At 47.2% G+C, this 25,048-nt stretch overlaps 1 protein-coding gene across 4 annotated transcripts in view; it reads right to left on the bottom strand.

Moving 5' to 3' along the window:
• The window catches only part of NRP2 (neuropilin 2), a 120,437-nt gene that overhangs the window by 30,313 nt on the left and 65,076 nt on the right, over positions 1 to 25,048 (bottom strand). For 2 of the 4 annotated variants that reach the window (XM_010861026.1, XM_010861028.1), the window contains exons 11-15: positions 21,415 to 21,531; positions 18,410 to 18,550; positions 6,055 to 6,317; positions 4,423 to 4,519; positions 3,279 to 3,314 (exon numbers count right to left, since the gene is read on the bottom strand). In XM_010861026.1, coding sequence (XP_010859328.1) covers positions 3,279 to 3,314; positions 4,423 to 4,519; positions 6,055 to 6,317; positions 18,410 to 18,550; positions 21,415 to 21,531 — 654 coding nt within the window. The remainder of the gene's footprint in view (positions 1 to 3,278; positions 3,315 to 4,422; positions 4,520 to 6,054; positions 6,318 to 18,409; positions 18,551 to 21,414; positions 21,532 to 25,048) is intronic. The other 2 variants (XM_010861027.1, XM_010861029.1) reach the window with 1 other exon arrangement.

Raw genomic sequence — 25,048 nt, 5'->3', positions numbered from 1 at the left:
CTGCAGAAGACTGCAGAAGAGAGGCCCAAGAGATAGGGCCAGCAGCCCTCAGAGCTGGTCTGAGACATAAAACCCACGCTCACAGCTGTGAGCAGGAGCTACTGAAGCTCCGCCATCAGTGGTTGACGAGGCACTTTTGAATCCTTCACGCTCACTACCACCCATGCCTGGGACTCCCATGGGTCTCTCTGCTCCCGCTCTGTTCGAAGCCCACAGCCTCTAACAAGAACAAGAGCTCTTGCTTCCACTGCAACCTGCTAAAAAAAACTACCTGGTAAACAACCACAGAACTCAGATTATGGGCTTTATATATTTTTACTGGCTTCCTTATTATTCTTTTTACTCGTACTGAAAAAAGAAAGCATTGGTTAAGAAAAAATAATCCATCACCTTAATTACACCACTTTTCGGTTCTCTATCCCACCCCCACGCTTCACACAGTTTTTCATTTGTTAAAGCTCAAATTCTAGAAAAAGATACATGATGACACTATGTCTATAGCCACTGCTTAAAAAAAAAAAAAATAAAAGAAAAGCACACCCAGGCTACATTGTTTAGAACAACAGCAAGAAAGTCTTTTTAAACATCCCATGACAACACAGCTTATTCATTCCATCTCCTCCTCGTCCCCTCTCTACACGGCTCTCTTTTTCAGTGTGGCTCTTCACTACTGACTCATATGCTGGGACACAATCAAAGCATATATACCAAGCAGAAAACACAAGGTGATTCGAATAAAAAGAAAACGTTCCATGGCAAGAGATGAGTAAGAGGCAGAAAATGAAAGACACTTCAAAATATAAAAGATCAAGACTATCTAATAAGCCTCAGTCCAGAAGCCACTTTTGTTGCATTGCCTTAAAGGTTTACCTAGCATACATTGGTCTCTCATAAAGAATGAGATTGCTTCTGTCTCATGGTAAATTTATAATGGAAAAGAAAAACAATCTACATTCAAAAAAAACCATACTAACAATATATGCCTGTTGTTAATAGGGTTTCACCATCAGCTTTCCATATCCTGCTTGCCCAAACCTGATTTCTCTGTTTCTCTATTTGAGTGAATAGCCTGGTTTAACTCCCAAGGCATTCACTCTCCCACCAAGAGAAGGCTGCCACCGCCCTGACCCGGAGAGGTCAGTAGGTTAGGTAGAGCGAATGTCCTCTTTCCTCTCCCAAATGGAAGGTTTCGCTCAAGTCAAAACCCAGAGATGTCTACTGAAGTTAGAGGGGCTTTAGCCCCCTTCAACCCTGGCCCTGGGTTCATCTGGCTACCAAGTCAGAGTTCCATATAAAACTTGCCGACGTGATCAACACTGTCCATTCTCAATTCCCATTCTGCCTTTGACTCCTGAGCCATGTCTCTGGAGTTTGGTTTCCTCCTTCCAAAGATGCTTGTTATTTCCCAAGACCACAGCCGTGGGCCAATCCATGCCACTCTAGGGCTGCCTGTGCTTAAGCCCCAAACCAGCCCATCGGAAGCAAACTGGAAATTCTTACCTTGGAGTCCCTAAGCCCTGTGTTTATTTTGGCTAAATGAGCACTGCAGCTCTGAGGCTATTTTATTTATATATATATTTTATAAGAGAACACGACTGGCCTGTGAAGCCTCATGGTAAACACAGCCTCTGCGACAGCACATGTGCCCTGGTTTGTTTATTCACTTACAGAAGCAAAGCACTTAGCCACTGAACTTGTCAGTCATGGACCTAGACATCCATGTTCACACAGCAGAGTGTCTGTCGTTGGGGCTGAGGGCCCTAACCAGCCTTTTCTGGGAGCTTTGAGTCTCAACAATCAAAGTCACGTGAAACAACATAAGCGAGTTTACTTCCCCAGCATCAACATTACCTTGGGTCCCGAAAGTTAGAACTTGAATTCAACTGTTATCCAAGCCGTTCAGTTTTGATCTCAGCTTTTCCTTCCGATACTTTTAGATTCACGTTAACAGACAATCTCACACCCAAGGAGCACCAACACATGCACAGGATACTCTTAATTCTTGAAAAATGTGCAGTGGGGAGTGGGGATGGGGCTCAGGGAGGCCAGGAAGGGTGAGGAAGAAAGAAGCGATATCCTAGATAGGTTTCCCATCCCCCCTCTCCCTCATCTACCGTCTTAGTGCTGTGGGTGATGAGTGGCAAATTGAGCGAGATGATTTGAAGTCAGAGAGCACATCTAGGTGGCAAAGCAGGAATCCATCTTTGTCCAGCCAGGAGCTGGACAGATTAATGAGAGCGAAGATAACGAGTCTAGACTTCAGATATAAAAATGACTTCCCTTATCTCTGAAATGCTGTCACCTGTGGGGTTAAGGCCAGCCAATATAAACAGGGCACAGAAACCCTCGGGATTGTTTGCATAAACTAGGTTCTGTTATTAGGTGTGGGTGAGCGTCTCTGAGTGTGCTTATACACCCGGGCCAACTCATGGGAAGCATTTACAGAGTGGTTTCCAAATCCTTAGCACTGGAACCCGGCTGGAAACGTTAGCAGTGTCAACCAAAGAGGGTGAGATGTGAAATACACTGCATTTTAGCACCCCCAAGTTTGGAGGTTAGTTTTCCCTCCTGGGATAGGCAGGCATCCCACATTCCTCTCTCTTTGCTCTGTTCTCTACTTACTTTATTAGGGATAAAATGTCGCTTTCTATTTTTCAGTCCTGTATTTCAAGTGCTCTAATTCCAGGCACCAAATGAGCCTCCTTCTTCCCTTAACCAGACGCCGTCTCCAGATTTCTGCAACCTTCTCCACTTAGGACTGCCATTCCTCATGTCTTTCCCCTAACTTTCTTCCCTTACACAGCTGTGTACCTCGCTGAGGGTTAATTGAGACTGCTGCCTTGGTGCCCTGTGACTGGAAAGAAACCATCTTTGGTCGAAAATAAATCATTGCCACCTCATTTCACTTTTAATTTACTACTGACTTTTTTTCTTTTTTTTTTGGTTCAGTCTCCCCACAGTCTCTCTTTTCTCACCACTCATGCATTTTCAGCCTCATTGCTCTCCATTGGACAATGCAAAGCTGAAAGGTTTATCTGTAACCTATTTGTCTCTATTATAGGTTTCTAAACTTTAATTAAACCAGAGACAGCGAGGCTCTCAATTGCCCTTTCCCTGTATCTACAGGTGTTGCTGGCGCCATCTAGCGGTGAGGTGTGGCATCTATTTTTCTCTTGGGAGCTTTCTCAAATCTGGAGGCTTATCGCCTCCACCAAATTCATATCACATGGGAGGAAGGAAAAGGCATGCAGAAATTTAAAAATAACTTTTTTTTTTACCTTGAAAATTCTCACCTGCAAAAGCTGAGATGGGTTCTGGAAAAAAAAACAAAAAAATTTGAGTTAGATGAGAGGAATACATAAGGTGAACACAGTGTATGATGAAGATGAGTTTCATCAAGCTTTTTCATACTACCCCATGCCTGCCACAGGCTCTGGGTCTAACACATCATCGTCATGGGGGCCAGGTGGGAAGGATTCTCAAAGTTGCTTTGGAACAAAAAGTCCTTTATAGAGTAATGGGTCCCTGAAGCATTGTAATCAGTCACTTACCACTGATTACTTTCTCAGAGCCTGGATTAGTTTTAGATGCCGGGGGCCCAGAGAGTTGCCTGAAGGGACTAGGGCGGTCTCAGGTGCTTCTGACATCATCAGGCACACACACACCCGGGACCCATGTGCCAAGAAAAGCACTTGGTGAGTTATTACAGTCACTCTGCGGAGTGAACGTAGGTCTCCTTCCTTCTCAGGATTTCCTCTTGCTTTTGGGAATGTCCATGGCTCTGATGGGAGGTGGTCCATGGAGTGAACTAGATGACCTGGCTGCTCAGTACTTCTGTCCAAGGAGACAGTGTCCTTCCGGTGCTGGTCACTTGGCATGCAATGTTTAATCTTACAACTCTGGCATGTTGGGGATTAGAGATATTAGCTTCAAAGCAAAATCTGAATTCTTATTTCACATGCCATGGCTCATCCTGCAATTCATTCATGTAAAAGAACTGCCTGGGTAATTGTGTTATCACTCCAATATAACATATGTACTATTTCTGCTCACCAGTGAAGGTTTCCATTAAATCCATTAAACCTTTCCAGCATGTAATTCTGACTGGCAGTTGCTCTCGTCCTCTAGCATTTTCTTTGGTAAAAGCTGGAGTCTGATGATGCGGTCTTGGCACCCAGAATCTTCATATACTAAGTGCATGTCCCTTTCTGAATGGGAGCAGGGGTATAGCATTCCACCTCATCTGATACCTCTCCCGTCCTGACTGCAGCCTAAGCTCTAACTGAACTCACATCTCACCTCCTGCATGGACTGGTGCGACCCCACCCATTGGGGGAACAGCTGTGTTTGAAAACGAGGTGCTGCCTCCCCTTGTGGATCCCAGCCCTAGGAGGAGACATGAAGAGACAGATATTCACGTACCCATGCAGTTCTCCAGTGGGACATCGGTGCTTATCCGAATGTCATCAATGGCAATTTCTCCCGCACGTCCTTTTCCTATAACTCCCTCGAACACAATCTAGAAGCAGGAAGAAAAAGTTCCAGGGTTAACTGAGCTTCTTGGTGAAACAGTGCAAAGATTTCCAATTTTCTGTTAACTGTAGCTTAAAATCTGTGTGTGTGTGTGTGTGTGTGTGCATGCACACGCACATGTGCCTTACTGCACCTGGTACACATCTGTTGACCACATGGCTCTGGTACTTGAAATCTCAATTTAAAATGAGTTGATTGAAATCAAATGCATATTTAAGGGGATTAGAAAATACATATATATAAGCGGTGGGCATTGTTGTCCAGTAACTAGAGTTATTGACTAAAAGGACTACAATCAGAGCATGTTTAAAGGAGAGTTGAAATTTCCCTAGCCATGTTTAATTTTTTTCTTTTTCTCACAAATTTGTCAAACGCTCAACCCAGGTATTTGGAAACTCAAGAGGACATGAGCAGATAGGGGTACTGTGAGGAATGTAGTGTACAGGTTTGAATTACCTTGGCGGTAACAGTGTCTTATAGCTCCATTATTACAACTAGCAGGTAAGTGATTTTTCTTCACCACTAGTTTGCCGAGCACCTACTATGTGCCAGGCACCCTGACAGTTACAAAAGCTAAGAAGACAAGACCCTCTGCCTAGAGAATCTTACCGTCTAGTGGGTGAGACAAAAATACCAACAGGGAGTAGCTCTGCCACACATTGAGGTTTCTAAGTAGGAAGGCAGGGACTCAGGCTATTCTGCAAGTGTGAGAGGGACTGCAGGCTGCATGCAGGAGCCTCTCGGCTCAGTAGTCTCCAGTCAGCCCTCGATTTCGCCCTCTCTGGGTTCTCTCTGCAAACGAGCACATGTCCTCTGGCAAGCTGAGCGAGCAGTTGGCTGCCTCACCAGCCATCTGTTGCTGCCTCTCGTCTGGGGAGGAGCAGGTTAATGCTTTGGCTGGTTCTCAGTCACCTCTTCCACAGTGCCTACTCTACCCAAGTTTCAGCCACAGCTGCGCATCCCCATCTGTGCCTCAGTCTCTTGCTCTGTGAGGGCAGAGATAATAGAATTCAACTCCTGGAGCTGCAGGGTGAGAACTCACTCATTTAGGAATCTCTCTGGTCTGCTGACCACTAAGCACCAACAGCCACCTGAACACTTGGGAAGGGGCGGGGAGGCTGTTGCCCTCTCTTCCTCTGAGTCTCAGGGGTTCCCAGGGCCTCTTTTCTCCTGTGTGGAGGGTTTGTTTGTGTTTATTTTCTTGGCTTCTGTGTTCCTTTGTCAGCCTACCTGATAGCAATCTAAAATAAAATGGAGAGAAGAAACATTTGTTGGGGAAGATTTCAGCAGTATAAAAGGCAATAGGAGGAACAAAGAACCAAGTCTGGGTGTAGAGATAGGCACATTCTGAATAACAAATAAGAGTGTCATTTAGTTGCCATGGCAACGGGAGAAACACAATGAAAACAGCGGCGCTTAACCGCGTTCCCTAATGATGAATGGGCACGGCCTTTGAAATATTGAAACGCAGATCTCAAGGATCCCCTCGGATCTCCGTACCGTCTCCCGTCGCCACCCCACCTGGTACTCCATGTCGTAGCTGGGCAGAATGATGCGCCCGTGTTTCCACTCGCCGCCCTGGTCCTCGCGGATGACCCAGAGGAGCTTGCTCTCCTGGCTGGCTTCACGCACCACCTGCAGCGCCACCCCGCGGCCGCCCGTGGCTTGGTACTGGAACTCCATGCACACGGGGCTCCGCGGCAGGTGGACCGGTGGGCTGATGAGTCGCGCGTACTGGCCCTCTCTCCGCCCATCACTCTGCAGCCGCAAGAAGTTCCTGTCATCTGGAGGGGAAAACAAACCCAAACAGAGGTCCCTGGTAAATGCTTGGGAAGGACACCAGCTGGCAGTTGTGGCCCCTCGGGGGGCGAGGGGTAAGCCGGGGCAGAATTTGGGTTGTCCTTTATTTACGAACTTGTTCTCCAGGCTCTGTGTTCCTTTCTTAGGGCTCTGATTCAAATGCTGCATCCCCTTAAGGCCCTTTCTTGAGTCTTTATGTCAAGAAGGTCCCTCCTGCCTATTTTCTCTGCATCCTTTCCTTTGTACCTTTTACATATGGCACCTGGTGCCATCCGCCTTAGGTCTTGGTTGGCTGTATTGGTGCTTGTCTTTTCCCCCTAGATTCTGAGAGGCCAAGCCCACGTTTTAATCATCATCAGCTTACCCAAAGGGCCAGGGCGCTGTAATGAACTGAATAATAAGGGGTGAAGTGACTGCTAGACTACAGGATGGTTCTAGCCAGGTGGTTTATGCTCCAAGCCTTTATCATCTTGGCTGGGCACTGTCCAACTGGAAGACATTTACAACCTTCTGTCTCCAGCAGTGCTGGATGAAGCCTGGGCTCTAGTAACTGCAGCTCAGAAGCCCGGCATCCTTGTTCAAGCAGAGCAGGGAATGGTGGCTGAATAGGAGTGGGGGATGGTTGGATGGCATCATCGACTCAATGGACATGAGTTTGAGCAAGCTCCAGGAGATGGTGAAGGACAGGGAAGCCTGGTGTCCTGCAGTCCATGGGTTGAAAAGAGTCAGAAAGTTCTAAGCGACTGAATAATGAACAATAAAGGGGTGATGCAAGGGAGCTGAGACCCCACTCCGTTCCCTGCCCCACCCTGGGGAGGCCTGAACGTGGCCTTTCTGAGAGAGTCAGGCAAATACAGCCCCAACAAAACAGGTGTTGTCATCATCACTAACCAAACTATGTGTTTAGCAGAGAATATACACACATTGGGAGATGAAAGTTTCGCCCATCCAAATGTTTGAAGAATGTGTCTTTTGGCTGATGCACTTTTAAATACATCAGGTACTCTGTGGGAGGCAGAGTGCCCTGTTGGCAGACCCCATGCCTTGCAGACACAGGTGTGGGGACCTGCACCGGAAATCCAGTTCATGCAGGAGCATTTCGACCACTTGCGGAGAGAACAGGATGGCATTTGAGCAGAAAAATCTCACTGTCTCCTTTTGGCCCTGAAACATCTTATGTTGAACATTTCTGCAAGACGGCAGTGGCCCTTTCGCACCACATAACCAGCACATCAGACACCTCGGGATCATGTTAACCTGAGATGTGGGCACAGAGATTTTTGACTCAACAGGGACCGGGAACATCTTTGTCAGGGAAGGACAGGCAGGGACTCCAGAGCCCAGAATCAGCAGGGGACTCCTGGGCCACCTGTGTGCTGCTGTGTACCTGCCAACATCATCTTTCTAGTGAGAGCAGAGCCTGTGGCAGTGCTCCCATCAGTGGCCCAGAAACAGCTCCTTCCCTCCTCCTGGCCACCTCTCTCCCTCCTCCCTCTCTCCCCTAAGTCCTTTCTGGTTAGATTCTCCAGGGTTATTGTTCTGGAAGCTACCCTCCCCTGAAGTCAAATTAGACCAGTTTAAGATGCATAGTCAGGATTCTAGTTTGGGATACCTTAACCATCTAGAGGCACATTGGCCTAATACCCCACACCATGGGAGCTCTTCAAGGCCAAAGTTTGCATAGATAAGGAGGCAGCTGTCTACAACAAAGAATTTCAATGATGGTGATCTGCTGAGGAGGAGACACTGGTGTCACAACCAGACGCTCAAAGAACTTCTAAACCTATGCTTGTCCTATCAGATCTCATTACTACCACTATTAATGATAATAATTATAAGGCCTATTTGCATACTGCTTTACAGGTTACAAAGCATGTTGATCTGCCTTTATAATTTAATCATCGCTATATGCTTGTGAGCTGGGTCTTATGAATCTTACTATACACCAGATGCAGAAACCAAGGCTGGGAAAGGTTCAAGTGACTTGTCCAAAGTAGAAAGGCTAGTGAGTAGCGAAGCCGGACTGGACTTCAGGTTTCTCTGCCTTCGTGCAGCAGGCCCTTCACTTCAGCTGTGCCCCCGGTAACCCTGTCCCAAGTCCACGTGGTCAGTCACGTATGATTTAAGGCAAACTGGCTTCTCTACTGGGCGCTGTTCCCCTTTCTCCTTTTACCTGTAATTCTCTGCTTCCCTGCCCCCACCCCACCACTTTTGCCAGTTCTCCTCACCACTCTGTACATTTCAACATTAATGCCTCCCTTCTTTCAACAACTCAAGCATTTACTGACCATACCACTGATTTTACCTGGTTTTTAAAAAGACTGGAGGCCATTTTCATGCATTTCAGCTCCCCGCCTTGTACTACAATTAAATTGTTTGGTATATGTCTTTTCTATTTCCTTGGTTCGACTATAAGGTCCTGGCCTTACACACAGGAGGGTTAAGAATGCTTCTTCTCCCTGCCCCTAGATAGTGACACATACATATATATGACAAAATTTTCTGTTCCCATGAATGAATGAATGATAAACACCTGGATAAAGAATGTTACGAGGCTCTCTATTGGAAACAAGAACAGATCAGGAATCAGCTGGGCTCTGTAATCCCTCAGGTTCATATAATCTCATAATTCCCTTCCAATCTACTGAGCCAACAGCCCTTTTCAAAGGTGAGGTGGTTTTTTTGAGACGTTCTGCTTTTTATTAAGGAACGTTTATACTGAAATATGAGTATGTATAAGTAAAAATGCACAATAGCTTTTGCAAAGTAAATACACCTATAACCGATATGCAGATCTTAAAACAAGGTGAGCTGTGGAGGCAGCCAGTCCACTGAGCCGCCAGTGACAGCCCCCCAAACGCTCCCACGCTCCAGTCATTTCCAAGACTCTACTGCTTCCACCTTGTATATAAAGGGAACCAGATTTCAGAGACTTATTATTCAGCCTTCTTCCTTCACAGTTTCACAAATAAGACCCACTGGCTGTCTGAAAATTGCTTGGCAGAAATACTGTCACTTGTGTGAATTTACATTCTTAAGCAGCAGGGGAATCATAGCATAATGGTTAGAATTTAGTCAGTACAATGTGTGTGGAGGTGTAAAAAGCCGGGCTGGCTGGCTTTTCTCTGGGTCTGCTTTATTTACCCATCCTGTTGCTAAAACTTCAGGCACCGTGAGGCCAAAGGTGTCACAGACTGCCTCTCCTGGGGACCTGAACTGGCCCCCTCCCCCTCCCACTTTTCCTCTCTTCTCTCTCTCTCTCACAATAAGATGATAATCACTGTGCATGATTTAAAGGGCCACTGGAAGACCAGGGAGTTAATGCTGGTGGCGTGCTAAGCACGAGCAGCTGAAGGATCATAACTCAGCGCTGACATCTGAGCTAATCCACTAGTTTGCAGAATCTCTAGACAAGCAGGCCTCTGAATTTCACTTAGTGGAATCACTTGTGCCCCACTTGTCTGTTAAGTGCTATGAGCTCGAGGGAAGAAGGATGATATGTAAATTTAAGGAATTAGCAGGAGACATCAGTCAGAAGGACGCTGAGCTGCAAAACGTCCCCGCCTGTCACTGAGAGGGACTGATTAGAAGCAGGACATCATGAAGGAATGACTTTGGTCAAGAGAAGCCCAGAGAGGGGGAGAGGAAGAGCAGGGGCAAGAGAACTGATGTGAGTTGAGCACCTTGAGGTGCCAGACATCACGCTGGGGGCTTCATCGCCTTCCGTAATCTTCCTGTGAAATAAGTATGATGTTCTCCATTTTTACCAAAAAGGAAACAGAGACTCAGAGAATTGAAAAGTGTGTCCCAGACCACTCCTAGAGAAGGATGGAAGTAGGATCTGAACCCTCATTGGACCGAGTAAAATCACCAGAGCCTCACCTCTCATGGGGGCTGGCATCCTAATGTTTGCTAATCTTTTAAAGGCTCAGTCTTCCCATCTGTGAAAGGGGTACAATAATAGCAATATTGCATAGGGCTGGGAGGAGGAGGAAATGGAAAGAGCCTTTTAAAGTGCTTTGCATAGGAACAGGGGCACAGTAGAAGCTCCATAAAAGCTATGATCTTTATTTCAACTACCATCCCTGAACACTCTGCCTCCTGTTATTGTTCAGCCACTAAGTCACGTCTGACTCTTTGCAACCCCATGGACTGCAGCAGGCCAGGCTTCCCTGTCCTTCACCATCTTCTGGAGTTTGCTTAAGCTCATGTCCATTGAGTCAGTGATGCCATCCAACCATCTCATCCTCTGTCGCCCCCTTGTCCTCCTGCCTTCAATCTTTCCCAGTAAGGGTCTTTTCCAATGAGTCGGCTTTTTGCATCAGGTGGCCAAAGTATTGGAACTTCAGCTTTGCTGGCTTTTTTGCTTCTTTTAGAAAGAAAAAGGGTCCAAAGAGCCCCAATAACCTGGGAAGACCAATCAGAGACTCAAAGGAAGTAAGGTTTGGCTCAAGGACAGTAAAGATGTTCTCTGGAATAAGATGGTTCCCAGGTATGTCCTAACCCCAGAAATGGGCCAGCCCCATGCTATACACCAGGCATTGTTGACCACATGTCTTTTGGGTCAATCTACAGTAGACAGCAGAGAAGGCAATGGCACCCCACTCCAGTACTCTCGACTGGAAAATCCCATGGATGGAGGAGCCTGGTAGTAGGAGCTCCTGGAGCCAGGAGCCTGGAGGAGCCTGCAGCCTTGCAGGCCATGGGGTTGCTAAGAGTCGGACACGACTGAGCGACTGCACTTTCACTTTTTACTTTCATGCATTGGCGAAGGAAATGGCAACCCACTCCAGTGTTCTTGCCTGGAGAATCCCAGGGATGGGGGAGCCTGGTGGGCTGCCGTCTATGGGGTTGCACAGAGTCGGACATGACTGAAGTGCCTTAGCAGCAGCAGCAGCACAGTAGACAAAAGAATACATCATTCTGGAATGAGAGTGGGGCCCCAAAAGACCATTTAGAAGGGGCCAGCCCTGCTGTTCAGAGGAACCACACTGAAAACATCCCTAGCACAGCTTTCCTTTAAATTCTCCAAAGCAGGAGTTTCCAAAAGCCATGCTGGCAATGTGTTTTTTGGTTTTTTTTGAGGGGGGGGGTCCGGGGGGAGCACAGCCCTAACTGTCAGAAACGTCTTAAATTCAGTTTTAAGTTTTCCCACTGTCATTTAGACACATGTCATCCTTCTATTCCCCCGTGAAGTACAGCCAATTTCTGTCCTCTGACTAAGAAATAAGTTCACTCCTGAAGAATTACAACCCTGGTCTTCGCTTCCTCAGGAAATGTAACCCTGGCCTCTTTAGATGCGTACTTTGCTCAGTTCAGTGCTGCAGCTCCTTTAAGTCCCGGCATCCCTGTCTCTGCTGTGAGTGAAGCACATGCAGTGTCAATGGAGTCTGCTCTTCTGGAACATTATGGCCCGCCACTGCCAAACACAGAGGAAGTTTTAGCAGAGAGTGACTGTTGATGGCTTGATAGAGCAAGGGTTGGCCTTGAATGGGTGGGCCACTTTACTGATTTGCTTGGACTTTAGGGGAAAAGCCCTTTGGATGGTTAAGAGGTCCCAAAACATGACAAGTGACTGGTTAAGAACCAGGTCTCCCTGCTAGAGGTTGTCTTCTTCTTTTTTTTTTTTTTGTAGTTTGATGGCAGTGATGTCGCCAATGGATGGTTTCCAACAAGAAACAATGTAGAGGAAATACATTCAGCTGCAGAAAGAGAATGAAACGAAAATGTCCCAGAGATACAATCCCTCTCCTCCTGGACCTGACATACTTGGGAAGCATTCTGCTAGGTCCCTGACTCAAAACATCTGTTGTTGCCCATGACACAGAGAAAACAATCACAAGGGAATGAATAACAGGAGTTCAAAAGGGCAGAGAGGAAGTGTGGAGGACAAGGTCGCTCAGGCATCTTAACCTGATGCTGTCTCTAGGAAGGGTCTCTTGACATTTCACCTGGCGATTTACAACCACATCTGGCTTCAGCTGCCTAAGTGCTGGGTGATCACGTGAACGTTCCTGGCCCAACCGCAACGGGATCAATGGCGCCGACACCTTACCAAACCCTGAAATAAATCACCAGTCTATCCCCCTGGCTATCGCAAAGCCAAACACACCATCTGTCCAACACACACATCTCCTGGCTAGCATCTTGCCCTCCTGCTAGAACAGCCATCTGAAAGACTATTTAGTGCTGCAGGAGATGGAGTCTCTTCATATAGGTCATGCTTAAAACGTGAGTCAGCCCCTCAGCTGGCCTCCAAGGTCAGCCTATGTCTGCTAAGGTCCTCAAATTAACAACTGGTTAAGGGAAACATTGACTTTGGATGAACTCCACAGAATGTTCTCAAGGTTTACAATTGACCAGTTTGTGGACATTTGAGGTTTCAGGCTTGGGTTTTGCATAAAAGTCTATCTGGAGCTGATTTTTTTTGTATGTCAGCTTTTATGAAGGTTTGCAATTGAGACATTCTTTATCACACTGTCCCTTCACTGTCAGTCTACACACTCAACCAATCATGACTTGCAGAAGATAAGGAAAAATAGTTTCTCCTCTCTACTGCTGTGATTCTACAGAGTCAGAGGTATTTTCCTCCCTACTTTCCATGAAGAAGGGCCACCATACTTTCTTTTTCCAGTTGATGTTATTCCTTAAATATGGCTTTCTTTTAGCCCAGCTGCTCCTGGTCTTTAATCTAGCCTGGTCTCAGCCTGAGAAGTTCCTGGCTCCATATCTGAAGTGGCTGTGCCCCAGCCGAGTCACAGTAACTGCTTCCTGAAGGTAATTCAAGCTAATGGCAATTCCGTGTCTGGACTGTTTGCTGCCATGGGCCCCACCTATGAGGAAGGTCTTTTGAGTTCAGAGAGTTGCTTTTTAATTCAAAGAGTCACTGCTAGCTCACCACCCAAAACTAAGCCCATTGTAAGCAAGTGACTCATCTCTTTCACTGATCCCTTTGTGACCATCTACTGACCATCCCCAGCTACACTCAATCCTCCTTTGTGCATGTCCCACAGGGAATCGCAGTCCTGGCCCTCCACGCTCCCGGAGTTTATCCAGCAGCCCAATGTGCATTACAACAGCCCTACACCTGATGGAAGAGCCCCCATCTGTAAAATCTGAGTATTTCAGAACATTGTATTCTTTTTTTTTTTTTTTTTAGAACATTGTATTCTTGACTTCCTCTCACTTGGTTTTGAATCCAGAGTAAAGGTTCTGGCCTCTCAATCTAATAAACGTGCAAATGCTAGGTAGCCAGAACTCTGTCCTCTGAGAAAGGCAAACTAGTCCCAATAGCTTTTGCCTGTTTTCTTTACATTACTTCCATGACTCCAAGTTACTGAAATGAAGTAATATTGAAGTCATACTTCATCAGGTCAACAAACGTATCACAGAGCACATATGTAGGGTGACCACACACTCGAAGATGCTGAGGCTGCCCTGGCATAGCACCCTTTGTAGCTAGCCTTGTCTCATTCCTGAAGACAATAATAATAAAACAGTTTTTATTACTATAATTGCTATTACTTAGTATTTACTCTTTTTGATTGAATGGGATAGTTCCGATACTGTCTGTGTTACTTGCTGACTTTACTGTGTTACTCACTTAGGTAGAATGATACAGTAACACAAGTACCAGGCACTGAACACTCCCATGAAGGGACCAAAGAGAAGACACATTTCCCTAATTATCTGCCCCTTGATTTACACCAAACCAAGGACCACCAGCAGCAGCAAGGACCCTGGAAGTTATTCTTGTGTTCATGTCAAAAGGCGCTTCAGCAGCACTGACCAAGACAGCATCCTGTGATGACTGGCGTGTTCGCCATCTGCACCACCCCACATAGAGTGGGTACTGAGCCCTTAAAATGTGGCTGGTATGATGGAGGAACTGAAGTTTTATCTGTATTTAATTCTGATTAAAATTAAATTAGCCATAGGTGGCTGGTGGCTACCATATGAAGCAGGGCAGGTCTAGACACGCAGGTTCACCGCAGCATCTCTTGGCCTTGTTCCTTGCTGAGCTGAATCTGATCATCCTCAGAACTGCACCTAAATTCTGTTTCTGATCAGTGCCTGAGAATGCCTGCAGGAGATACACTGGCTCCCACTAGGGGAGACGTTTCCAGTGTCACTGCAGGTACGGGGCAAAGGCAAAGTGCCTTCTCGGAGAGGGCTTCCCAGCTGGCACTAGTGGTAAAGAACCCACCTAGCTAATGCAGGAGACAAAAGAGATGTGGGTTCAGTCCCTGGGTCGGGAAGATCCCCTGGAGGAGGGCACAGCAACCCACTCCAGGAATTCGCAACAGTGTCCCCAGGGGCTACTATGAACATACTCCAGGCTTCTAAGTCACAAGCGAAGAGCTAAAAAAAGAAATTCTGAGTATCTTGAAAGACTATCTTGAAAAACAAAAACAGTGGAATAAAACCAGAGGGTGTCTTGTCAGCCTTAAGCAACTCTTTCCACTAGCCAGAAGAACCGAACTAATTGCTTACTTAAAAGGAAAAGAAAACAAAACAAGAGAAAAGAACGAAATCCGAAAACATCTAAGGAATGTAAGTCGCTTCCACAGACAGTTCTAATCAAATAGCCTGTTCTGATATTTCAACATGGCTATTTCCTTTTTTCTTTCCTGCCTTCTCCCTCTGCACTTGATGGAGACACCTCCTTTCTTAAGTGTAGTTACTTTTGTTTACCTATCCAACAAGGAGATAAAACATATGGCCGACTTAGAGAGTGGTGCGGTCTCCTCTTTGTGGAGGGGTGAAGTGTGGGTGACACAGTGGCTTTCAGGCTTGACTTAGAAGGTCCCGTGATTTTGAACCCGTCAGCATCTGCCCTGCCCCTAACAGCACAGCTGTTTCCTTTCTCCCAACTGCTCCCCTCGGGGCCCCAGTTTTTTGTTTTTTTTTTTTTTGAAGAAATAGAAGAAGAAGAAAAAAGGACCACCCTGAACAGAAAAGGCTTTCTATCCTCTCCTGCTTAGAATCCAGCGTCATGTTTTGTAAGGAGAAGGACAGTGGGAAATACAGCAAGTGATTCTTTAAATCATTGGAGGATGGACAGATGGGCTCTGATTCGGTTTTCTGGAGGCAGTGTCTAAGGGCTGCTTTTGCAAACCTCAGGGATTCCTTTGGAAGAGGAAAACTGTTATTTTCTTTCTCAGTTTCTTAAGGGAGAAACAACATTAGATCTAGCAGTTCCTCATGGCCCTAATTTTCTTTCTGTCCCTATCTAGCCAGCCAAGGTTGGACTGCTGCCCACTCTTCGAGATTGCTCTGAAAAGCCCTCCCAAACCACAGGGTGTAATGAATCAAGCGGAATGAGAGCAAGGATGAGGATCCCCAGCCAGTAGCTAGGGCCGACCAATGGGGCATCAGGTGAGGGCCAGGGCAGGGTGAGGAGCGGGCAGAGAGGAACCTTGTCAAACAGAGTAACTTAAGCTCTTCCCAAAGTGTCATTTGCAAATTGCCAGCCTTGGAACCTGGACCTCCAGGTCAGCCTGGACGGGGCTGACCTCAGGCCTTCCTAGAGAAAATCTGCTCAGAAGAGTGCAAGGGAGAAAGTGGAATTGTTAGAAAGAGCCTGAGGATGGATGCTGAATGAGATTCAGTAAATCTCCCCTTGCTCTATCATCTACACCCCTTCATGCAAAGCACCTTTGCCAAGCCATCCCCTTATATACACACCACACACACACATGCATATAAACCACAAACACACTCAAGCACAAACATACAGACACACACATATGCACACATTTGCACATACACACAAACCAAACACATGCATATCCATATTTACAAACACATAAAATCGACACATAAAAACCTAACATATGCACATACAGACACAATCACAAATACTTTGAGAAAGAAACACATGCACAAACATACACACAATGCACAAGTACACACCTATAAATGTGCACACACACAGACACACACCCTGCAAATCTCCTTTACGTTTGTATAGAAAGTGGGGGTTGGGAAAAACAACCAATTAATTGGGCCAAGTCTCAAAGGAGAGGAAATGAAATGAAAAATCCAGGCTGGGTTATAAAAATAAGTATTTTTTTCCAACGTGCAGGAGGCTCATTATATTAATTAAACATTATTGCAGTGAACGAGGGCGGGGGGAGGATGATTAAGGCTGGGACGAGGGTAAGTGTTCTCCCCCGTTGCCCAGGGCGGTGGTGATCTTCAGATATTAATCTCTCTGAGCACTCAAATGCTGAAGAGATAAACACTTGAAATATGAAAATGTTTTTCTCCAGAGCAGACGCCGTGACCCTCCGGGAAAACAAGTGCAGGCCGAGTCAGGAGGCGGCCTGTGGTGCTCTCCCTGCATCTGTTTGACTGCCACCCTGGGGAGGGGGGGACACGGCCAGGCCTGGGGGTGAGGGGCAGCAGAGTCACTCTGGGAGACTCTGCACAAGGGGATGTTCTCCCCCTTTCCTTCTCTAGGCCGGCAACATATGATCTACTAATTTCTAGAATTAACCTCTTTCCTCTCAGACTCTTTTGGGGGCCTAGGTCCAGGAGCATTGAAAGCTAACTTGTGATGTGCTGGAGCAACGTCTACTATGTACTGGCTTGAGAGAGCTGATTGTGGAATTTTCTGGAATTTTGTAAGCCAGCTGTTGAAACACAAGCATTATTACCAATGGAACTATATAAAGTTACCCAGAAATTAAGTATATTAAAAAACAAAAGGAAATAAATTCTCAAAGTGCAATACTTCCTAATTATTTTAATACATCTTACCAGTACATATGATTCCGAAGTTATTTATATCTATTGTATCTGCGTGATGGAAAAAACTGAGGCTGTGTTACTGACTTCTCCACTCCGCCTCTGATGATGTCATGTTGGTAGCTTGCGTTCAACCACAGTGGGGGATTTACACCACAGAGTGGCAAGCATTACAAAGCAGATTTAGGAAAAAAAATCCTGGTGGTTAAACCTTACTGGAACACTGCTATAAAAGCCTGGCACGTACAGAGTGTGGATAACTCTTGTCTCTACCTGCTTAGAAGGGCTAAAGACAACCCCTCTCTACACTTTGGCCACCTGATTCAAAGAGCTGACTCACTGGAAAAGACCCTGATGCTGGGAAAGATTGAAGGCGAAAGGAGAAGGGAGCGGCAGAGGATGAGATGATTAGAGCGCCTCACCAACTCAATGGGCATAAATTTGAGCAAACTCCGGGAGACGGTGGAGGATAAGGAGCCTGGCGTGCTGCAATCCATGGGGTTGCAAAGAGTCAGACACAACTTAGCAACTGAACAACAACAACTCTGTCAGCAGTGTCAGGAGAGGCTTCGAGACCAAGTGGGTGGCTTCCTAATATTCCAAAGACTGGCAGCGATGCTCTTTGAGAGGCCAAGTGGTTCATGCCCTTGACTTGGTTTTCGACAGAAGTGATGATACCTTCCCAGAAGTAGCAGTCAAGGAGTTTGGGCCAGGAGTTTCCCAATGAGCCATTTTAGGAACAATACCCACCATGGAGCTGACCACAGGCTCTGTGCTGGTGGTGGTGAGCTGACTACGGGAACAAAGGGACACTAACCCATCCCTCTTCTAGGAACTCCCAACTGCTCTTTCTTCTTCTTTTACCTTAGCGTCTCCCACTCCCTCCCAGCTTCCAGGCTGCACTGTAATCACGAGAGAGGGCCAGGAACCACCAAACAGCTATGCCGTCGGGTGACATTGTCAGCAAAGACTCGGTGGTTTGTGGGCAAAGAGGCAAAGAACTGCTCCATGGTGGGAAGTTACTAGGAAGCTTGCCAGGGAATCTAGAGCTGAAAAACATGGTGCAGGCTGGTCTTGCACGTGTGTTAAGTCGCTTCAGTCGTGTCACACTCTGCCACCCCTCCTGGTGGACTATAGCCCACCAGGCTCCTCTGTCCATGCGGTTCTCCAGGCAAGAATACTGGAGTGAGCTGCCATGCCCTCCCCTCCAGTGGATCTTCTCAACCCAGGAATCCAATCCGTGTCTCCTGCATTGCAGGTGGATTCTTTACCACTAAGCCACCAGGGAAGTCCTCTCTCAGCTCATCACTCGTGGCTGGCTTACCTGGAAACGTCCGGTCATCAGGACTGGAACTGCTGGCCCAGGTGCTCCTGAGCCACTTGGCGTGATCGTACATCCAACCACAGGGCTCCTCCGGGAAATCAAAGTTGCAATTGAATCCTGAAGGGAGCTGCAAATCTTTGTCTGAAAGGAAAACAAAACCCAAAACAAGGCAAATGAAATGGGTTCGGAGAACAGCCACAGTGGTACTATTTAAACCGCTGGCAGAGCCTAAGGGGAGAACAGAGAAAGCAATGGCTCCCTTTGCTTATTCATTGAACCCATCTTGGCGATGGCTGGCTTTTGGGTCAGCCTTTGGTCTCATCCTTCCCAGGCATGAAAGCCAAGTCTGCCAGTGGTTCCCATAGTCAGCAATTATAAATGAGGCCACCAAATGGCTGCAGGCTCTAATCAGCCTCTTCTGTCCACCTTGGAGAGCAGACAAATGTGGAAATTGCTGTTCCCTAAATGCCAGAGAAGAATGTCTCCCCAGTGCCTTGGTGGAAGGCGGGATCCTGCCAACCTGGCTGTCAGCAGTGATGGGCAGCCCATTGGCATCCACAGAGGCTGGAATTCAAAATGCAGGGGGTGCTGGCTGGGGAGGAGAAAGTGACCTCCGAAACAAGGAGGGCTTGTTTGCTCCCCTTCACCTCCCTGTGCCAGGTCTCTCGTTTCAGAGGACCAGTCAGTTCAGAATCCCCAGGGGGAGGTGCTGCCAGGAGGGCAACTTGGCATGTTAAGGGCAAAAACGAGGGGGGTGGGGGCAGACCAGCCTGCCACCCAGCTCAGCGCCAATCAGGAGGAAGAATAATTTCACATGGCTCGGAGTGCCCCAAGGCCAGGATTCCAGGGGCAGCAGAGAATAGAAATCTAAGAAGAGACCACACAATGGCTTGTCTCCATCTGCAGGGCTGTTCACCTCTAAGTGAATAGACTGAACCCAAGAGTTTCTTTTGAGGTCCCACTTAGCTCTAAAAATCCAGTCTGAGCTGGTGCCAAACATGTGATGAAGTGGGGGTTGGGGGGGCGGTGAAGAGAGGAAATGGAAACCCAAATTAGGACTCTTGGCTGCAGAGACAGCGGAAAAATGCTGCTCAATGCTGGGAGCTGGGAGGAAGTGGGGTCTTTGGCCTTTTCACTTCCCTTCTCAGGCTTCCCAGAGAGGAATTTCCATGGGGAAGACCTAGAATGCAGGTTAGGAAGTCGAAAGGGAACAACAGACTGATGGCAACAAGCTGCTCCCACCCTGGGGGCGAGGAGGGCTCACCTCTGAGGGGAGGGCCCTGCTGGCCTGGGGGCACACGGCAGATTGCCACTGGGTCCTGCTCGTCTCTTTCCCTTCCCAAGAAAGAATATTTAATATTTGCCCATCCTTGGCCAAAGTCAGCATGAGAACAAACACACGGAATCTATTATTGCAGCATCAACCTGTGGCTTGGAAAAGTCAGCCCTTCGCCCTCACCATTCCCTTCTCCTGACAACTTCTAAATTTCTATTTTTCCATTCAAAAATATGGAGTAATTCAATATAGCATAATTCCTCTCGAATGTTTATGTGCATACTGTATCTCAGGAACCCAATTCCACAAAGAAATCTTTTGCTAAAAAAAAAAAAGAGAAGGGAGGAACCACTAAAGAAACCCCAAATGAGACAAACCACACTATAAACGGGAAAATTATATTAAACTTCTGATTTGCAACAGAACTCTTAAATTTTCCTTTGGATTGGCATTTAGATAAAAACCCTCCTTTTGCCCTCCACCAAGCTAACTCTGCTAATCCAACACCACACAGTAAATGAATGCATTCCCCTTTTGGCTCTCAAACTCTTTCAAACATGTCTTGGAAGATTCTCCAAGTCTCTTTCTCCTCTTCATAAAACAAAAACAAGTTCATTAAAATGTCAGAATTCTGAATTCAACTATCCCTGACCAAGAGTGTCCCCCCACCACCCGCCCACGCAATATACAAAAGCGCATTCCTAAAAGCATATGCATTAAATTATCATTTTGCAGTCATACAACTTCAGCATTTATTTTTGGCTCTCCTCCCACTCTTCTTTGTAGCCATTTTTGGGAGCCGTCTACCCCATCAGCACAGTTCCTCGTACTGGCAAGTGGTTAAGGGCATGGGTTCCACAGCCTTTGCCATCCATCTCCCCACTGACTGGGTGCTAGGTTTTTCTGTCTCCATCACTTCCCCAGCCTCTTGACCAATCTTCCCTCATTTGGCTTAATGAACAGTTAATAACGATCAGCAATTTACTGTAAATTGAGGCTGTCAAGCATTTAATCCTAGTCAAAAATGCCAGGTGTTCCAAAATTTGTGGTTTGTTAGGAATGTCCTCATATTCGGTGGCCTTAGCAGGAAGATTTAAAATGTGGTGTCCTTCTTGGGCTCTGCCAACTATTGTTTTTTTCATCTGAGTTGGATATGCTTAGGAGAGAAAATGAAAAATGATACAGATTTCCCATGTGATGAGGTCAATGGGAAATGAAGAGGCCCTGAGTGTTGAGGGACAACTGAGGTGCCTTTTCGTACTGCTGCCTTTGTCCCTGACCTCACTCGCCTTGTGGAGAATGCAACGCACGCTCAGAGTCATAACTGTAATGCTTTCTCAACCAGCGATGGTGAAGACACAGGGAAATGCAGATAAGTCATGTCACCCAGCTGACAGACAGATCTCCCTTTGACTGTGCTGTGGACACAGCCATCACGGTTGTGGATTCTAAAGACAGGAAGTGAGGGCTTGGAAAGGAGACTTCTCAATGGAGTTCTCCTTGGATGGACCCTTATCTCAACCGATGACCAGTGTACTGATTTTTCCAATATCTGAATCCTTCCAGATAGGTTATAAATAGCCACCGCCCCAAGTCCCTAAGTATCACACCTTCCTGACCTCTGACCAAGGGACCCCCAGTTCCTGGCCCCCACCATGGACCAGCCTCCACTGTGACTGGCTGGCATCCATGCCACCCCAGTGAAATACAACCACCACCCCATCCTCACCATCCTCAAAGCTGCAGTTCTCCCCACAGTCCGTGGCCTCCTCATCAGTGGGATACGGGGTGGTGGTCTCTTCGCTCTTCACGGTGGGTCCCAGTGTCTCAACTGTGGGCTTTGAGTCTGCAGAGAGGCAAAGTACAGGAGTGAATCCTTCAGGCAGCAGCCTGTGTTACACCCAGCAGGAGGAAGATGCCAAATATTAAGTCTCTCCTCCAAGGGTGGGCCTTTCAAGATGGAAGGAGAAAGGAAAGCCAAGATGGACACACACACACACACACACACACACACACATGAAGTCACTTCTGTGTGCTGTGGTGAAGTCAAAACCATAACCTGTGTTAAGGAGAATGGTCCCTAGCTGTAGAAACAGCCATGACAGAGGGATGAACACAAACCCACCTGTTTACTCCGCTGCAGAGGGTCTGAGGCCAACACAAAAGGCCACGCCAGGCCGTAATGAATGTGGGTGACACTGACCCCAGGCGGGACTCAACCATGCCCTGGGTGTTCTGTTTAAGACACAGAACCTGCTTAAGACACTGGACCTAGCGGTCCAGTGGTTAAGACTCCACACTTCCAGTGCAGGAAATGTGAGTTCAATTCCTGGTCGGGGAAGATCCCACATGCCACGTGGCATGGCCAGAAATGTTTAAAAAAAAAAAGATCACTTAAAGACACAAGTACGGGTGACACACGTAGTGAACGACACCTATCAAGAATGGTTGGAAAAAAAGTCTGGGTTAACACGGTGAGCTCCATCCTGTGGAAGACACGTCGGCACACGGGCCCTTGTGTGGCCACTGGAGTGCCCCTGGCTCGGCCCAGCTGGCACAAGGAACAGGCCTTCTCATCTCTACCTTCTCTGAGTCAGACTGTGCTTTTATGAACCAAAGCGAACCCGACCTGGGAGCCCATCTGTTACAGGATCATCAGAAGCACAAGGGCTGAAGTCATAGCCAAGCCATTGGGAGGTGGGACCCCAGACACTGTTTCTGTTTGCACAAAACTGAATGGAAAAGAATAGGGCTCAACGGGACTCAGACTCCATTCAGTGGAAAGCATTTAGAGCTGTGCCTTTAGGTCAGGGTGTGGCAAGTATAAATGCTTCTAGGATACAAACCACCTTTGTAAGGTAGGGATGGCCCACTGCGGGGCAGGGAGGGTAAAGGGCTGCAGGGGAGGTAGTAGAGGGACTCCACAGGCCTGTTGTAAAGGAGGCCACCACCATGATGGCCCCAAGTAGGGAGGTGGCCAGTGTGGCCAGATCTTGCAAAAAGATGTCTCTTCCCACACATGAAGCAAAAAACAAACAAACAAAAAACCAACAACAACCCAGGGAAAACCGCCAGACTTGTCATAAATGTTGGTAACTGATTTCAAAATATGAGGAGCAGGCAACCAAGCCTGGCTGGGCAAACCTGGCTGCAGGCAGTCAGTTCTGCCCTCGGCTCTAGGTGATTCATTCACCCATCCATTCACTTGTTTACCTGTTGCTGCCAGTCATTCATTCAGCAACCTTTCATGAAGTGAATGAAAGCATGAGTCAGGTGCTAGGTGGGGCCCCAAGGAATGCTGGAAACTGATGTTTAAGTCTGCATGTTGTGAGGTAGGGTCTTCATCCCAGGGCTGGCCTCCCATAAGACTCCCCAAAAAGCCTGTGCATGGCTCCTACCATTTCTATATGTGTTTTTTTGTGCTACTGTATGTAATTAGGCATCTTTGTCAGCACCCTTCAGGATACCATTTAATAAAGCCGGGAGCTGAAGGAAATCACTAAACGCGCTGAATAGCTTTTTCACGGTCGACTTCCCATCTTTCTGCTATTAAATACTATGAGCATAACCTTTCATACTTCCTTTTGCCATGCCTGCCTCTCACTCACAGTAAATAGCAAACAAACCCAAAGCGTCCTAATTTGTAAGTTCAAATTTGTCCCCGTGTCACAGAATCTCCAACACCGTTGTAAAGCAACTATGGGCAGCAAGGCAAGAAGTAATCACTGGAAACACAAACAAACGAACAGGTGAAGTAGCCCCGTCAAATTACTTAGCTGCAGCAACTCAACCCAGCCCATTCTATTCCCTGTTATCCTTTTGGGGTGGGAAGGAAGAAGGGAACAAAGGTGAATCGCAGAAATGAATGGAAATGTGAAAAGCAGAAAGCCACGAGGCCTGGGAGAGCGACTCCAGGAAACGTCAGAGTGGGTGAGCTTTTGGCAGAGATGTAAAATGTTAAATCCAGTGGCAAGGGGGCGGGCAAGGCAGTGAGAGGGCAGGACGTGTGAATGAAAGTGAGGGGATGACAGCTGGCCTCCGTGTCCACTGTGTTTGTACTGGACACTTAGAGGTAACTGCCCATCACGTTATGCTCCCCGGCAATTGAAACCAGATGTCAGAGACTTCAAAGAGAAGGAGGCTGGGTGGAGGGTGTCGAGGTCCTACTCTGATCTTCCAAAGAATGGCCAGGAGAACTTTGAAATGAGAAACCTGTTGCTGACCATCTCCAGTGTCATCTGGGCCAGCTTGGGAGGGGCAGTAAGAGGAAAAGTCCATTAGCGGTTGTTCAGTCGGTCTTAAAGCAGGGCCAGCCTGGGAGAGGTGTGGCACGGGGGTACTGGGGACAGGAGTGAAGGATGAGTCAGCTCTTGGCTAGCTGAGTGGCCTCTAGCAAGCGGCTCCTCTCCCTGGGACTCAGTTTCCCACTCCTAGATTGGTGATCTTTTTCAAGCTGTATGTCACCCTGTTAACAGGTTGTGGATCAATTTCGTGGGTCAGGACTAGGATTTTAAAATAGGGACTCTGAAAAAAAAAAATAGGGACTATGATATTTCAGAGTGTACTCATGTGTTAGCACTGCTTTGGGAACTTTTGTTCAATCACATTTACTTATTAGAACAAGTTTATCAGGTGCCAGGCAGTAGGCTAAGTACTTTATTATTTTATTAAATCCTCATGACAACGGTGAGGGGTGTAGATATACTACGGTCACCCCCATTCTTCAGCTAAGATAACCGAGATCGGCAGAGGCTGGACCTAAACTTGGCAATCTGTCCCTAGAGTCCAGGCTAGTTAATGATATTCTATATTCCATATGCACACATGTGGTAGTGTGTGCTTGTGTGAGTGTACTCGTGCTTGTAAGTCAAGTGGGTTGTGATACAAATTTATTTTAAATTGCAGACGATGGTCAGAAATGCTTGAAAGTCACTGGCCTTGCAGCCCTCGGGTCCTCTGTACCTCTAATGCTCTGATGCTGGCCCCAAAGCAGCCAGCTTGGGTCGCTGCCGGAGGGCCGTTTTCAGCGGCCGCAAGAGGACAGGTCAGGTGCACTCAGCGGGCTGCAGGGAACCTGGCCTCACTCCTTCATGATGGGGAATAAAGTGTCTTCCCACTAAAATGCATTCACTGGGGCTGCCTTCCATCTGGAGGTGAGAAAGGCTAATTCGGCCGGATTCCCGGCCGGCGCGCCTCAACAGGACACCTCCTGGGCGCCAGGGTAACAGCACACAGGCAGCATTTTTCTCCCGGGGAGCCAGAAGCACTTCTCCGACATGCCCTTATTAATCCTTCACCTTCCCCTGCTGGGTGAGCTGCTGACAGGTACCTTACAGACAGGAAAATGGAGATACCTGGGGCCC

This window comes from Bison bison, unplaced genomic scaffold, assembly GCF_000754665.1.
Source record: "Bison bison bison isolate TAMUID 2011002044 unplaced genomic scaffold, Bison_UMD1.0 scf7180017864471, whole genome shotgun sequence".
In the NCBI taxonomy this organism is placed as follows: Eukaryota; Metazoa; Chordata; class Mammalia; order Artiodactyla; family Bovidae; genus Bison; species Bison bison.
This window is presented reverse-complemented; position numbering and strand designations above follow the sequence as displayed.